At 38.7% G+C, this 14,879-nt stretch overlaps 1 protein-coding gene across 1 annotated transcript; it reads left to right on the plus strand.

Moving 5' to 3' along the window:
- Nucleotides 1-11,881: 11,881 nt before the first annotated feature.
- Nucleotides 11,882-12,640, plus strand: LOC140227361 (uncharacterized). The gene has a single exon (XM_072307773.1). The coding sequence runs from the start codon at nt 11,882-11,884 to the stop codon at nt 12,638-12,640; it is 759 nt and encodes a 252-aa protein (XP_072163874.1).
- Nucleotides 12,641-14,879: the final 2,239 nt, after the last annotated feature.

The following is a 14,879-nucleotide window of genomic DNA, read 5'->3' on the forward strand; positions in this document are numbered from 1 at the left end:
CCCGCGAGTTTTGCCGGTATTCAGTGGTAAGATTTACGTGAAACTTTGGTGTTCATGTCACTCTCATTACCGAAATCATTGGTACTCAGTTCAGTTATAAAGTTTACGTTTATTCTCTAAATGTTAGAATCGACAAATTCAGAGCTGGTCTATTGCCGTTTTGATTCGATGTTCGATGTTGCGTGTAAAGTCTATGGCAACCGACGAAACCCTTTCGACTTGTCTGCGTTTAAACACACATGGTATTTTTTGCTCATCGCGGATTGCGCTCATTTTCCCTCAGAGTAAAGATTATTAGTCTTTTCTTTTATAGACTCTTTTGCAGGATAATCCGGGGTTAGCATATTTCACACGCTCTCTGACATAGCACGACATGTTCGAAAATGTCGTCCACTTAGCCTTATTCAATCCGGTTTGCATTTGTCAGGCTGTCGCTACTGGAGCTGAGACAAACGCGCACACACGTACCGCTTGCCCACGTGGAATGGCCGACAGGTGACTCGCCTTGCTTGCTTGGCCGCCGCTTTCGTGGGCCAATGCTCGCTGCTGTGAGAAGGAACCTAACTCATCCCACATTGATATACATGAAATCACAACTGTAAATTTTGTAAATACATTGTGTAGGATGACATCGATGCTTACCTCTTTATAGTATGATCTTCCGGGGACATTAGATGATGTGTCAAAGCAGGTAATCAGAAAAATGTGGATCGATCACGTCCCTGCGTCGATCTTGGGAAAGTGCTGTGACATCGAAAAGATTTATTACCCTGGCCGTTCTGGCAGTCTCGACCGGCAGTGTCTGTTGTAGAAAATCACTGCGAAGCACATACAAGTTGTACCATGCAGGTTTGTTGAGCGGGGGTGGGGGAGTGATGTTGTTTTTGTGTTTGTATCTAATTTCTTAGTCGGGTTTCCTCGATACCAGTCAGCTGCCAGTGAGATCATGGATGATTAGCACGGTGCAGTTTATGGAAGGCCATCGCCGCCAAAACGCGTGCCAACACCATACGCGTGCATGTCAGAACGTACGCATGGTTGTTTCGTAACGTACGCATGGTTCTGTCATAACGTACGCATGGACATTTGTCATTATAGTTCTATGAAATTCTTAGCGTACGCATGCTACTGTCATAACTTACGCATGCTACTGTCATAACGTACGCGTGGTCTTACCATTACGTACGTGTGCTTCTGTCATTACGTACGTATGGTCTAACAGATTTTTGTCATTACTTACATAAGGTCTTGGAATTACATACGTATGGTCTCGTCATTACGTACGTATGGCCTTTTCCTTACGTACGCGTGGTCTTGTCATTACCATATGGAAAGGTTGTCTCTTTTAATACACACAGAACACGCGCGCGCGCACCCTGTGTTATAACCTATGGAGACGCACAAGCAAAACCCGACTTACTGTCATTAATGGAAAAATATTATAAAGTAAGTAATGTCCGTGGACTTGGGGCTAGCGGTTTTCTAGTCTTAGGACATTTTTCTGTAGAATACTAAAATTACAAGATAAATGGACTTCTAATAACGTCGGACTGGCTGCTCAAAAACAGCTCTGTGAGTTCACTTCAGAATAACTGCCCCATAGGATTGTACACACTTCCTGAAGTATTCGCCGTGTGATGCAGTGATACCTGCCTATTTGAAAAGCTGTATCTCCGCAACCGAATGGCACATGAAGCTGGGGCTTCTACCATATTACTATAATATAATATATTATATTATAGTAATATAATATAATATTAATATTAATTCTCTATCATATATGTCAAACTCATTGTGATTGGATTGTAGGTCTTGTCGGAATTGGCAAAACACTGAGAAGGTCCCGTCCTCAATCCAATCACAATCAGCGACACAGAGAAGCTCATTATCATATGAAACATGACGTCACTGTTTATTCGTGGCTGCATTTGGACGAGTTATGATTTCATATACCGTGAGTTATAACGTAAATTGGATATGTATTTCTCATTTCTAAGTTTCCTGAAGTCAGCGGTGAACCCTTGTATTAACTGACCACCTACTGTACCAGTTATGACTTTATATGTTGCTGAGAAGATATAGAAAACGGGAATTTTCTTCTTCGATGATGTTCGATGATCATATCTTTCTCGGCAAGCACATATACGCAGAGTGCACCATTGTGTAATGGGGGTGAACGTGCCCAGGTTCCCGCGAGTGGAGCATGAAGCACAGTGCAGTGCAGTGCTGGTGGAACTTGCAGTGGTCAACATTCCAACATGATTGTGAATCTACACTACATCAGCTTTCAGTTTCTATTTGTGCATCCTTTAGAGCATGGGTTTTGCTTTTAATTTACTGAAGTTGCTGCACATGTATGAGAAAGCGACTGTCAGCAATATATGATTGATACCTCAGTGAGTGTGTGCGTGTATGTGTGTGTGTGTTTGTGAGTGTGTGGTCAGTTAAAAAGCAGATAATGTAAACAATTTCATGAAAAGCATGTAATTCATGTTGTCAATGTAGGTTAAACCCATATAATGCTATGTTTATGACTGCCCCTATGTTGTTTCTGCAGCATTTTACCCATATTCGACAATGGACCAGTCCGTATCACTGCTGTGTGCACGACGTGTGTGGCAGACCGTGTAGGCTCATGAATAATTCAAAGCGTGCACCTTGGCGTTCTGTGTGTGCGGGCAGCGTTCACTCTCAGCTGTAGAATGATTTTAGTAGACTTTTGGCCAAAAACCTTTCCATATGTGCGTAGGGTCTCGTCATTACGTACGCATAGTCTTTTCGTTTCGTGAGCAATATATAGCGGGTATGTTAGAATGACCAATTTGGCGGTAGTCCCTACTGTATGTGATACCAATTAAGGAGGTTCAAGAACAAGAGTTCCAACTGGCAGTAACTATTCAAACAGCTGTCAGTAGTATATACATGTACCCGTTCGCACCCCGTGGAGCAGTGGAGCTGTGGAGCGGTGGAGCTCCACAGCTTATGAATATTAATGAGTTCATGAATAGTAATGATCATGAATATGTATGAATATGTATTTATGTAAATGTACATGCATTATGTATGAGTGTGAGATATAATAGTCTGTGAATGGGAGTGGCAATAGCAATAGTGAATTGTGGAGCAGTGGAGCTCTCTGACCTAGCATATCATATTAGTGAGCTTGATTTATGAATATGTATGATTATGCATTTATGTTAACATTGTATAAACTATGCGTACGCTGTGGAGCTATGGAGCTGTGGAGTGGTGGAGCGGGAGTGACTCTCTCGCAACATGGCTGGTGTGGAGTGTATGTTGTGGAGTCTATTATTTTTGCACGTAAGTTGATGCAAATATAATTATGCAAATGCGTATAACAGTAAGGTGCGAAGAAATGAACATTATCAATTATGAAGTGTGGAGCTGCGGAGCTTCAAATTGACCTAACATATGAATATTAATGAGCTTAAGCCATGAATATGTATGATTATATATTTATGTAAATATGATTTGTTTATGCGTTTGCGGAGGTGTGGAGGGTGACTCTTTGCAACCGATGGCATGGCTTGTGTGGAGTGTTTGTTGTGGAGTCGTATGATTTTACACGATGAATATTATGAAAGGGTAAATTATATCAGCATATGCAAAGATTAAATGTATGACACAGATATGTTTACTTTGTGAATGGGCGTGACGGTAACGCATGTGGGCTTAAGTTTATTTGATACTTGATTGTTTTATATTTTTTGCAACGGATTGTATGGCTTACAGTGTGGAGTGCATATTGTGGAGTCGTGTTTTTTTTTTTTTTGCTATGTTTTTTATGTTTGTTTGTTTGTTTGCTCGCACGATGATACGAAAGGTTGATATATATGCAAATGCGTATATATACCGGTAACGTATGAAGTATTAAGCATCATCTATAGTGAATTGTGGAGTAGTGGAACTCCAAGATGACTAATATATGAATATTGATAAGCTTTATTCATGAATATGTATGAATATGCATTTATGTTAATATATGAATTATGTTTGGGCTAAGGAGCTGTGGAGCTATGGAGCTGTGGGGGGGGGGGGGGGGTCTCTCTTTTTTCAATTGATTGTATGGTTGGTGTTCAGTGTATGTTGTGGAGTCGTATGATTTTGCGCGATGATACGAAAGATTGATATGAATAGAACTATGCAAATTCGTATAACAGTAACGTATGTAGGATAAGTCATCACCAATAGCGAATTGTGAAGCAGCGGAGCTCCAACAAGATGACCTAGCATATGAATATTAATGTATGCAAATGCGTATCAATTATGTATGATTGTAAGATTAAGCACGCTCAGGTGAGACTTGTGGAGCTGTGGAGAGCGAGACTCTTAAAATGATTTCTATGGTTATTGTGAAGTTAGGTTGTAGAGTCGCATGCTTGCACGATAATACATACAGAAAATTTCATATCATTACAGATATTCGTGTACCTCGGTAAATGTGTAAACACGACGTAGGATCATAAGATAGGCCTATGATCACGTACCCGCTGAGCAGCGGAGTCGTGAAGCAGTGAAGTTCCAAGATAATGCAAAATGTATGAATATTCATGAGTTGAGGGTTAAATGTGGAGTTAATGGTGTGATGGGGTTGTGCGCCTTTATATGATGGAAATCTTATGTGACTTTGCTTGACGTAATATCATTACGGTGTGAGTACTTGGCATCAAAAGTGAGAATGAATGAGAACAATAATATTCATCGTTTCATCATTCCATCATTTCATCGTTTCATCATTTCGTCGTTTCATCATTCCATCGTTTCATGATTTCATCGTTTCATAATTTCATCGTTTCATCATTTCGTCATTTCATCATTTCGTTAGTTCATCACGTTCATCATTTTATCGTATTGTTAAAGAGACTTAAGTCAGTTTTCTACACAATGTTGGAAAAGCAAACATGTAGACACACAAACTTGTATATAGTGTTCACAAGTGCGAAGTAACAGATTATAGCGTTTTGTACGATAATTGCGGAGTCGTATGTTTACCCGATAATACGGAAATGTGATATCATTCTAGGTATAATCATGTGTAAATATGAACACACGATTTTCGCAAGATAACGATCGAGTTCCCACTGAGCAGTGGAGTTCCAACATGGCGGATGACGCATGAAAGAGTGCTCATAGATGCAATTGAGGCATATGGGTTCTTTGTCATGGTCACAACAACGTACAGTGACCCAATGAGGTCTATATGCATGGTGTGATCAATAACTTATGTGTTTCGTGATATAACGAATAGGGGTTCAAACAACTCGAAGTCTTTCAAATATATTCAGAAAGAATACGCGAAAAAAAAAATCATAAGAAAAAAAATGAGTGATTGATGTAATCGACGTTTTGATATTCGCAATGTTCATGATACATCTTTTACTCTACTACAAGTCGCACCTAGCTTTAATAGTTTACAAAAATGTATCTTGTAATATCGTGTTATGTATATATAGTTGAACTTAAAAAAAAACCAGCAAACCACACGGTCATTAATGTGCAATTATGTTTCGAGATGTAAGCATATCAGACGTTACACAATGATATTGAAGTTGTAAAGTATCGCGACTATCATGTCGTCGTTTATTTGTTAATTTTGTTTGAGAATGTGTTGTACAACATTTTAACATTTTTTTTTTTTTTTGGGGGGGGGGGTTTCGTTAAAGTTCAGCGATTTGAATAAACAACAACAAAAACAACAACAACAGAAGTCGCACATAGTACATATATTTAAACAAAATAGCGAAATGACAAAATGGCGAAATGATGAAACGGCGAAACGGCGAAACGGCGAGTATGAGTACAATTATTCTTGCCTTTAGAGGACCACGATTGAATTTTACTCTTTTAATCGTTCATACACGCATACTCTACACAGCTACGCAAGGAGAAAGAAATACACATTTAGTTTTTCGGTATTATATGCACATTAAACGCTTTAATAAACAAAAAAAAAATGAAGTTAACACAAACTATTTACACATTGAATAGTAGAAATGTTGAAATGAGGAATATTGATGTTAAAATAAGTAACATATAACGATGTTATACATACATATAAACAACTATCGAAGCTGTGCATACTGTAACTAAAGAACCTCCAAGGGAAAAGAAATACGCAAAACATAGTCATGAAACGGTAACACGAAAATATCAGTCTGGTTTTGCGCAGCATTATCGAATATTTGAATCGAGACCATGACCATGAACCGACAGATTTCACCTGTTGAGACTCGTCTGCATGAGTCAGAACTCTTACGTAAGAAAGGCCAATGCGGAATCCCCCGGTCGAATGACGTCATTAATTTAAGTATCGCTGGCAGGTGGTGAGCAATAGCTTGTGTTATTCGAGCATACTATTCTTTGACAAAAAAAAATAAATTGTATAGTGAATTAACTATGTTGAGTTGACTAATAGTCAGAAACAATCGCGTTCAACGGACTTGTTTTTGTTTTGTTTTGTTATTCATCTGGTCATTTTCTTGTTTTGTTCTGTTGTTGTTTTTTTCGCTGCTGAGACTGCGATTTTGCACGTAATTTAGTGTTGTGTAATAAAACGATATTTCATCACATCGAATGGAAAATAAACGACAAAAGCGATTGATATGCTACAGAAACATCCAAAAATTTAAGGTACATTGTATACTCGTTCAAGTTTAAATATAAACTCACAACATTTGCCCACTTTCCGTCAAGGACTTTCAGTGTACACAATGGCAAATGAAGTATAGTACATTGTGTTCAATCGAAATGAGGTTTAACACAGTCTTCTTTTACAATGGAATCACCTTTTCGTATCTTTTTTTTTTAAAGCTAACAATATCCCCTCTGTTTCCACGTCTATATAGCACGATAGAAATTACAATGGACGTACTTACGTATTTTGAAATATCCCAATGATAATCTGTAACATTGCGTAGAAATAAAAGAACAGTAAAAGCAATTCTCATTTTAGAATTATATTATACATAACTCAAATCAAATTATTATACATGAACAAATGACTATACACAAAATAGGAAGTGTTCGTTAACACGATGATACGGACACGAATAGGAGTCATGAAACTGCGAAACATAATATATACAGATATACTAGTTTGGTTTTGCGCATCAGCATCGAATATCAGAAGCGAGGTCGTGACTGTGAACCGACAAACAGATTTCACCTTTCGGGACTTGTCTCTATGAGTCATAACTCTTGCGTAATAAGAGTGGACAATGGCGAAATGCCCTGGTCCAATGACGTCATTGTTAATTTAAGCATAATTGGCGGGTGATTTAAATGAGCGCAAATTGGACTTCGAGCTCAGTCAGGTGCTAATCTTTTACGGCGTACACAATAAAACATCTCTCGTCTCTCGTCTTAGCGAGACTCTCCAGGCTCTCAAGTTAGGCCTACCCATGCATACTATCTTTTGAAGGTAAGATGGAAAGTTCGATAAAATATACCTGTGAGCTGTGCTGTGCAAAGTTTTCAGCTAGGAGAAATCTTAGGCGTCATCATCGCATACATCATCAGGATCAGCAAGTATTGCACGCATGTAAGGTGTGTGGTCAGACTTTCAAACGAACCGACAGCTTGAAGCGCCATGAGAAATCCCGACACCATCATCAAAATGTCCGAGGACAGGAGGATAAAACGACGGCCGGAGCTAGGAAATACAGTTGTCTGACGTGTAATGCAGAGTTTTCAGTGAGGAGAAACTTAACCCGTCATCATCGCACATTTCATCAGGATCAGCGAGTTTTGTATGTTTGCAATACGTGTGGGAAGGCGTTTGGTCGACTCGATAGTTTAAGACGACATGAGAAGACACAACATCTTTCCAAATGTCATTCGGATGAGGAAAGTCAACGATTGGTTTGTTCAGAATGTAATGCTCATTTTACCACGATCAGAGATCTTGAAGATCATAAGAAAACTCATTATCCAAAAGAAACTTATCTCTGTCACACTTGCGGACGAGTATACAATGAATGCAGAAAATTTGTGAAACACATTAAAAGTCATGGGAAACAATCTTCGTCAACACCAACGTGTAAGCGGAAGTCTCCACGAGACAATCAGTCAACAAGGCGAAAGAAACGTAAGTATTCTTGTTTGAATTTTCTGCTGTTGAATCAATTCTTCATTATCTCATAATTAAGGTTTCAGTAAAGATTTAGTGTTTATCAACGAAATTACCTTCATCTCCGTTAATGATGCACTCTAGAGAACTCTCTCTCTCTCTCTCTCTCTCTTCCTGTTTAGCAAGTAAATAGATAACTGAAATTGGAGGGAACATCTTTTTAGCAGTCGCCTCCATTTTCGACTCTTTCTTTGTTATGATCTATTCAATTACATTTTTGTCCATGCATTTCTTCGTCTAGTATGTGTATTGTCTCATTGTAAACAAATGACGTGCATTTAAATCTCATTCTGATATGTAAAAGTCACGTTGTACTTTATTTCGTAATATGCAATTGTCATATTGTATACTTTCGTCGGAAATGAAATGAAAATGAATGAATAATGACGCGCATTTTTTTTTTTTTGGTTTTTAGATCATAATTGATTGTAAGTAGTTTTCATTTGAATGCTATAATTATAAATGTCAATATAATCACCGACTCTACAGTCTCTCAGGCACGAATTAAGACCATTGTTTGTTTGTTTGTTTCTAGCACGGTGCCCTCAGTCTGACCAACAGTCTGACTTCAGTATGGATATCAAGCTACCCCCGCACGTGGACCCAGAGGGATGCGTCGCCAGAATGTACAAGGAACACTGGTACAATATCAAGGACAGACAATCACAAGGACGAGTACATAGATGGTACAATTTTCACCTCCAATCACTCGACAATACCATCTTGAAAGAAAAGGCTCGAAAAGTGTTTGAACTGCAGTCCACTGCCTTTAAAATTAACGCTTCGTATGGATTCGTTTTGTTTAACAACGAAACGAAAGAGTGTAGGTACTTTTACGCGAGTAGAAACACGAAGATTTTCAACGAACCATACGTTATCACAAATCACGCTTCGTTTGAAGGTTTCATTAACACATTCATTCATGAAGATGTTCTTGAATATGCCAGGTCCCTGCGCCCAGATTCCAAATGGGTGGTTCAACATATCACGAACGTCACATTCTACGTATTTTCCCTCATTGATCATCCCATCGGTAGGGGAATGGAGCTCCCACTGTACGTGCTAGATAACAAAGCAATCGTATCATTGGTCAAGAACCGAAAGACTGGTAAAACGTACGACGACAATTTGTGCCTCTTTCGATGTATCGCCCTTCTTCGTGGTAACAGTTCAAAATGTCTAGAAACAACAACGAAAGAATTGTTACAGAGCTACAAACCAAATGAAGATATCAACAAATTCCCAGGTGTTAAACTCAGCGAACTAAGTGACATCGAAGAATTCTTTCAAATTAATATAATTGTTTATAAGTTAGTGCCTGTAGGTGACGAATCAATAGGTGGAGATTGTGGAAAGGAAGTCAACGATGTTTGTACCGCTACTGTTAGTTCGACTGAAACTGAAAAAGATCTATTCAACAGTGAACAGACAGTGGCTGCTACACTCATTCGTCGAGGTCTGGATAAGTTTGCCGAGACACTGTACGTTAATCTTCACGACAGTCACTTCAGTTATATCACTGACATCGAGAGGTATTGCCGTAACTATCAATGTAGACAATGCAACAAATTGTGGAAATCTCGAAAATCGCTTCACCGACATGAAAAACTCTGCAGCGCAAAAGCCACCAAACACGTTTTTCCTAAGGGGCTTGCAACATTTCACAACTCAGTCACAATATGGGAGGAACTGGAGGCTGAGGGAATTTTCGTTGAGGAAAGTAGGAGATTTTTCCCATATTTTGCTACATTTGACATAGAGAGCTATCTTGAAAAATGTGATGAAAGTGAATGTAAATCTAATGGCAACCTACAATATACATCTCGACACATACCTTTGAGTGTTAGCGTGAACTCAAATGTACCAGGTTACAACGAGGCTTATTGCATGGTGTCGGATGGAAATCCCCAGACATTAATCGACACTATGGTGGCGTACTTACTAGAAGTCAGCCAACGATCTTTTCAACTTCTGGAACCACTTTATCAAGACGTCCTGGACAAGATTGACGACAAAACTGAGGAGATACGAAGTAGATTCTTGACAGATGGGGAAATATCTCCTGTACCCAAATACTTAACGAGACTGCGACAAAAAGTCTTAAATTATTTACAAGAATTGCCAGTTGTCGGATTTAACTCGGGTAAATACGACATTAATGTCATTAAGGAGTTTCTATACCCAACCCTTCTCGAAATGGATCCTATCAACTACCTAGTAAAGAGAAACCACAATCACATGGCTATCAAAACTCAGCACCTACAATTCGTCGACATTTTGAACTTTCTTGCCCCAGGATTCTCTTTAGCTTCATTCATGAAGGCCTATGGATGCAAGGAAACAAAGGGGTATTTTCCGTACGAATGGGTAGACTCTCTGGCCAAGTTGAATGAACCACAACTTCCACCCATTGATGCATTTAATGACACCCTTCATCGCACTGCATTGACCCCTGAACAATACAAGCAATGTCAGCGTGAGTGGAAAGACAACCAGATGTCCACTTTCCGTGACTACCTCGTCTGGTATAACAATCGCGATGTTACCCCATTCATTGAGGCTGTAGAAAAGATGCGTGCATTCTACGAGCATAGAGGAATTGATTTATTTAAGGACGGGATTTCTGTTCCGGGACTTACCATGAAATATCTGATGAAATGTAGTCCCGACGCACATTTCGGTTTGTTCTCGGAGAAGGATAAAGACCTATTCTACACTTTTCGCGAAAATTTAGTCGGGGGTCCATCGATTATTTTTCATCGCCATCATGAAAAGAACGTGACGAAGATTCGAGGAGGTAAAATGTGTCAGAAAGTGGTTGGCTTTGACGCGAACGCTCTATATCTATGGGCAATCATGCAGGACATGCCTACTGGACACTATGTGAGACGAAGAGCGGAAAATAATTTCAAACCGGAGAGCAGACATCCTATTGCGCAAGAATGGCTCCAGTATGAAAGTTTTAGAAGAGACATTAAAATCCGACACAATGGCAATCACTCCGAAAAAAGAATCGGCCCTCTCCAATTCCCCGTGGATGGCTTCTGCGCGGAGACTAATCAGGTCTTTGAATTCAATGGATGCTATTTCCACGGGCATTCTTGTCATCTGACCAAAGGGGAAACACTAAACAAAAGACTGGGGAAACCTATGGAAGAATTACGTCAAAATACTGAGGAGAAAAAGAAATACATTCAACAAATGGGATATGAGTACATTTCCATTTGGGAATGTGAATATCGAGACATGCGCAAGCACGACTCTACTCTCAGTGCGTTTCTCTCAGAACATTTTCCCCCACCCAAGCTTCGCCATGGAGCGTCACAAGCACAACTTCTCTCCGCTATACAGAAAGGACACCTCTTTGGGTTTGTTGTATGCGACATACACGTGCCAGACAAGTTTAAAGACTATTTCTCCGAAATGTGCCCTATCTTTAAGAATACAAACATATCGCGGGAGGATATTGGAGATGTAATGCGGAACTACGCAGAAAAACATGGCATTATGCAGACACCTCGACGTAGCCTCATTGGAAGTATGTTCGGGAAGAACATTTTGTTGTATACCCCTCTTCTTTGTTGGTACCTTGAACACGGTCTCATTGTTACCAACATCTCACAATTTGTAGAATACAAACCAAATGCTTGCTTTGAAACATTTGGGGAAGCTGTGTCAGACGCACGTCGTGCGGGGGATAGCGATCCGTGCAAGAGCATCATTGCTGATACTATGAAGCTGATCGGAAACTCTTCGTACGGAAAGACAATTACAAACAAGGAAAAACATCGCAATGTGAATGTGTGCGATGAAAATAGGGCACAAAAACAAGTCAATAGCACTCTGTTTCGGGATCTCAATCCTATCGGAAAAGACTGCTATGAAGTGGACATGGCCAAACAAAAAATCAAAATGGATCTTCCTGTTCAGATTGGACACGCCGTGTACCAAATGGCAAAACTTCGAATGTTGCAATTCTATTATGATTTCCTCGTGAAGTATGTTGATCCTTCAGATTTTCAGATGTGTGAAATGGATACGGATTCTGCGTATATCGCCATCTCTTCCAAAGATTTTGAGGATGTGATAAAACCGAGCATGAGAGAGCAATACGAAGAAGACAAAGGCAACTGGTTTCCTCGAAATGACTGTGTGGAAAATGCTATGTATGATAAACGAACTCCGGGTTTATTCAAAGTAGAATGGGAGGGTGACGGAATAGTTGCTCTTTGTAGCAAGACGTACTATTGTTTTGGCCCAACAGACAAATTCAGTTGCAAAGGCGTCAGTAAGAGACAAAATGACATCAACAAAAACACTTACCTAGAGGTTCTCCATTCAAGAGTGTCGGGCGGTGGAACCAATTTAGGATTTCGTGTTGTAAACAATGGCGTCTCTACATACTCGCAAACAAGAAATGCCTTCACTTATTTCTATCCAAAGCGTAAAATCTTGGATGACAACACCTCCACGACGTATTTAGATATCTGAGTAAAAAACACGCAGTATCATCAGTCATTGCATACAATTATTTTCCATTCTTATGTTTTCCTCCCGGTAGTCTAACGAGAAAAAAAAAAATGATACAGATGCCTTCATCGTACACTCAGTTATGATATCATTATGAATGTAATATTGCAAAGAGTGTTGTAATTTTCATGCAAAATATTGTTTGCATCTCAAAGGATTATAATTTTGGCTTGTTTGTATCTACAGTTGAAGCGAGTTATTAGAGAATGTCTGTTTATATGTATATGTTTATTGTTGGTCTAGTTGCTATTGATTGTACATGTAAATCTTTCACATTATTGGATTACATACACCGCGGAATGAGCGTATAGTCTTCAACACGTTTTTTATGTAAGAATTGGGGGTATCCCAGACGATTTTCATAATTTCACATCATGTAGTACATAAATCAACAGCTCCATGTATAGACTTGTGTAATTTATTGTGGCCTTTGAGCAGAGAAACCAATAATCTTAAAATCTTTAAAAAATTACAATGAACAGTGTTGATATCATAGGAGCCTTACATATTTCAGAAATGTAGCAGTGTAATTCCAGTACCGCTTGCTTAACAAGTTCACCAGTGTAGAATCTATACATGCCTTCTTCTTTTCTTCTGCTTCCTTGAGCCCCAACTCATGCATTCTTATGGTGAGGCTGTCATGTCATCGTCTTTGTACATTGCCATTTGTTGTAAATTTTGAAAACATTATTATTCCTCAACCCAGTCACTATAAATTTTGAAACTCTGTACTCAGTATAACTGATTTATAGTTGTTCAAATGTAAAACTCAGAAAATCTTTCGGAGGTCTCCTTTGATTTAGATTTAGATGCTTGGTACAATGCACGTTATTGTATGAACGTACAAAATCATGAATACGGATTGACAAAACATTAGGTAGTGGTTTGAATTTTGTCGCAAAAAAAAAAAACACCTGGGTTTCATTTTATTTAATATAGGGCTGTTTGACAATGATACTAAGCTTTGCAATAGAGATATTTATAATTCTATGTTATCAATAGTGTATATCCAGTGATCCACATTAGTTGCATAAACTTATGTACACAGCAGTTGCATAATATGGATATAATTTATGTTCGATTTTCTCAAATGTTTAATACGGAGCACGTGTGTAAGAAATTGGCCCTTTTCTTTTTTTAAGTTCTTGGTTTTTTTTTTATATTTCACTTGAATTCGACAAGATTTCGCAAGTAATATTCTTGGTGGGGTCTAAATGATCTTACAACCTACTCAGCAGCTTACTTCATTGTCTATTGTGTAAACTGGAAACCCTTGATGGGGAGTGGGCAAATATTAAGTTTATATCTAAATTCAAAGGCAGACCTTTGGTGGTGGAGTGTTGCTGTGGAATATCAATCGCTTTTGTCGTTTGTTTTCCATTCGAGGTGGTGAATTATCGTTGTATTCTATCACACAGATTTACGTGCAAAATCAAAATCGCCATACCACCAAGACTACTGAACATAGTTATTTCACTACATTTTTGTCAAAGAATGTCATTCACGAATGACACAAAATATCTAATTGCTCACCACCCGTCAGGGATATCTAAATCAACAATGATGTCATTCGACTTGGGAAATCCACAATCGGTCGTTCTTACGTAAGAGTTATGACTCATGCAGACGAGTCTCAACAGGTGAAATCTGTCGGTTCATGGTCATGGTCTCGATTTAAATATTCGTTGATGCTGCGCAAAACCAGACTAATATTTTCGTGTTACCATTTCATGACTATGTGCTGCATATTTTTTTTTCCCTTGGAGGTTCTTTAGGTACAGTATACAGCTTTGATGGTTGTATATATAGCTGAATATATGCATCATAATCATAGTATTATGTAATATTCAGCAAATGTTCATTTTCAGTTGACAAAAAGCATTGATACTACCAAACATCGTTATATGTTACTAATTTATCAATATTCTTCATTTCAACATTTCTACGATACACATTGTTTGTATTAACGTTTTTTTTTTTATTAAAGCGTTTAAGGTGTATATAATACTGAAAGACTAAAATGTGTATTTTTTTTCTCCTTGCGTAGTTGTGTAGAGTATGCGTGTATGGACGATTAGAAGAGTAAAATTCAGTCGTGGTACCCTATAGGTAAGAATAATTGTACTCATATTCGTCAACTCGCCGTTTCGCCGTTTCGCATTGATTATACTTCATGCTCCAATGATTCTTGTTTCTCTTC

Source organism: Diadema setosum, chromosome 4 (genome assembly GCF_964275005.1).
Source record: "Diadema setosum chromosome 4, eeDiaSeto1, whole genome shotgun sequence".
Taxonomy (NCBI): Eukaryota; Metazoa; Echinodermata; class Echinoidea; order Diadematoida; family Diadematidae; genus Diadema; species Diadema setosum.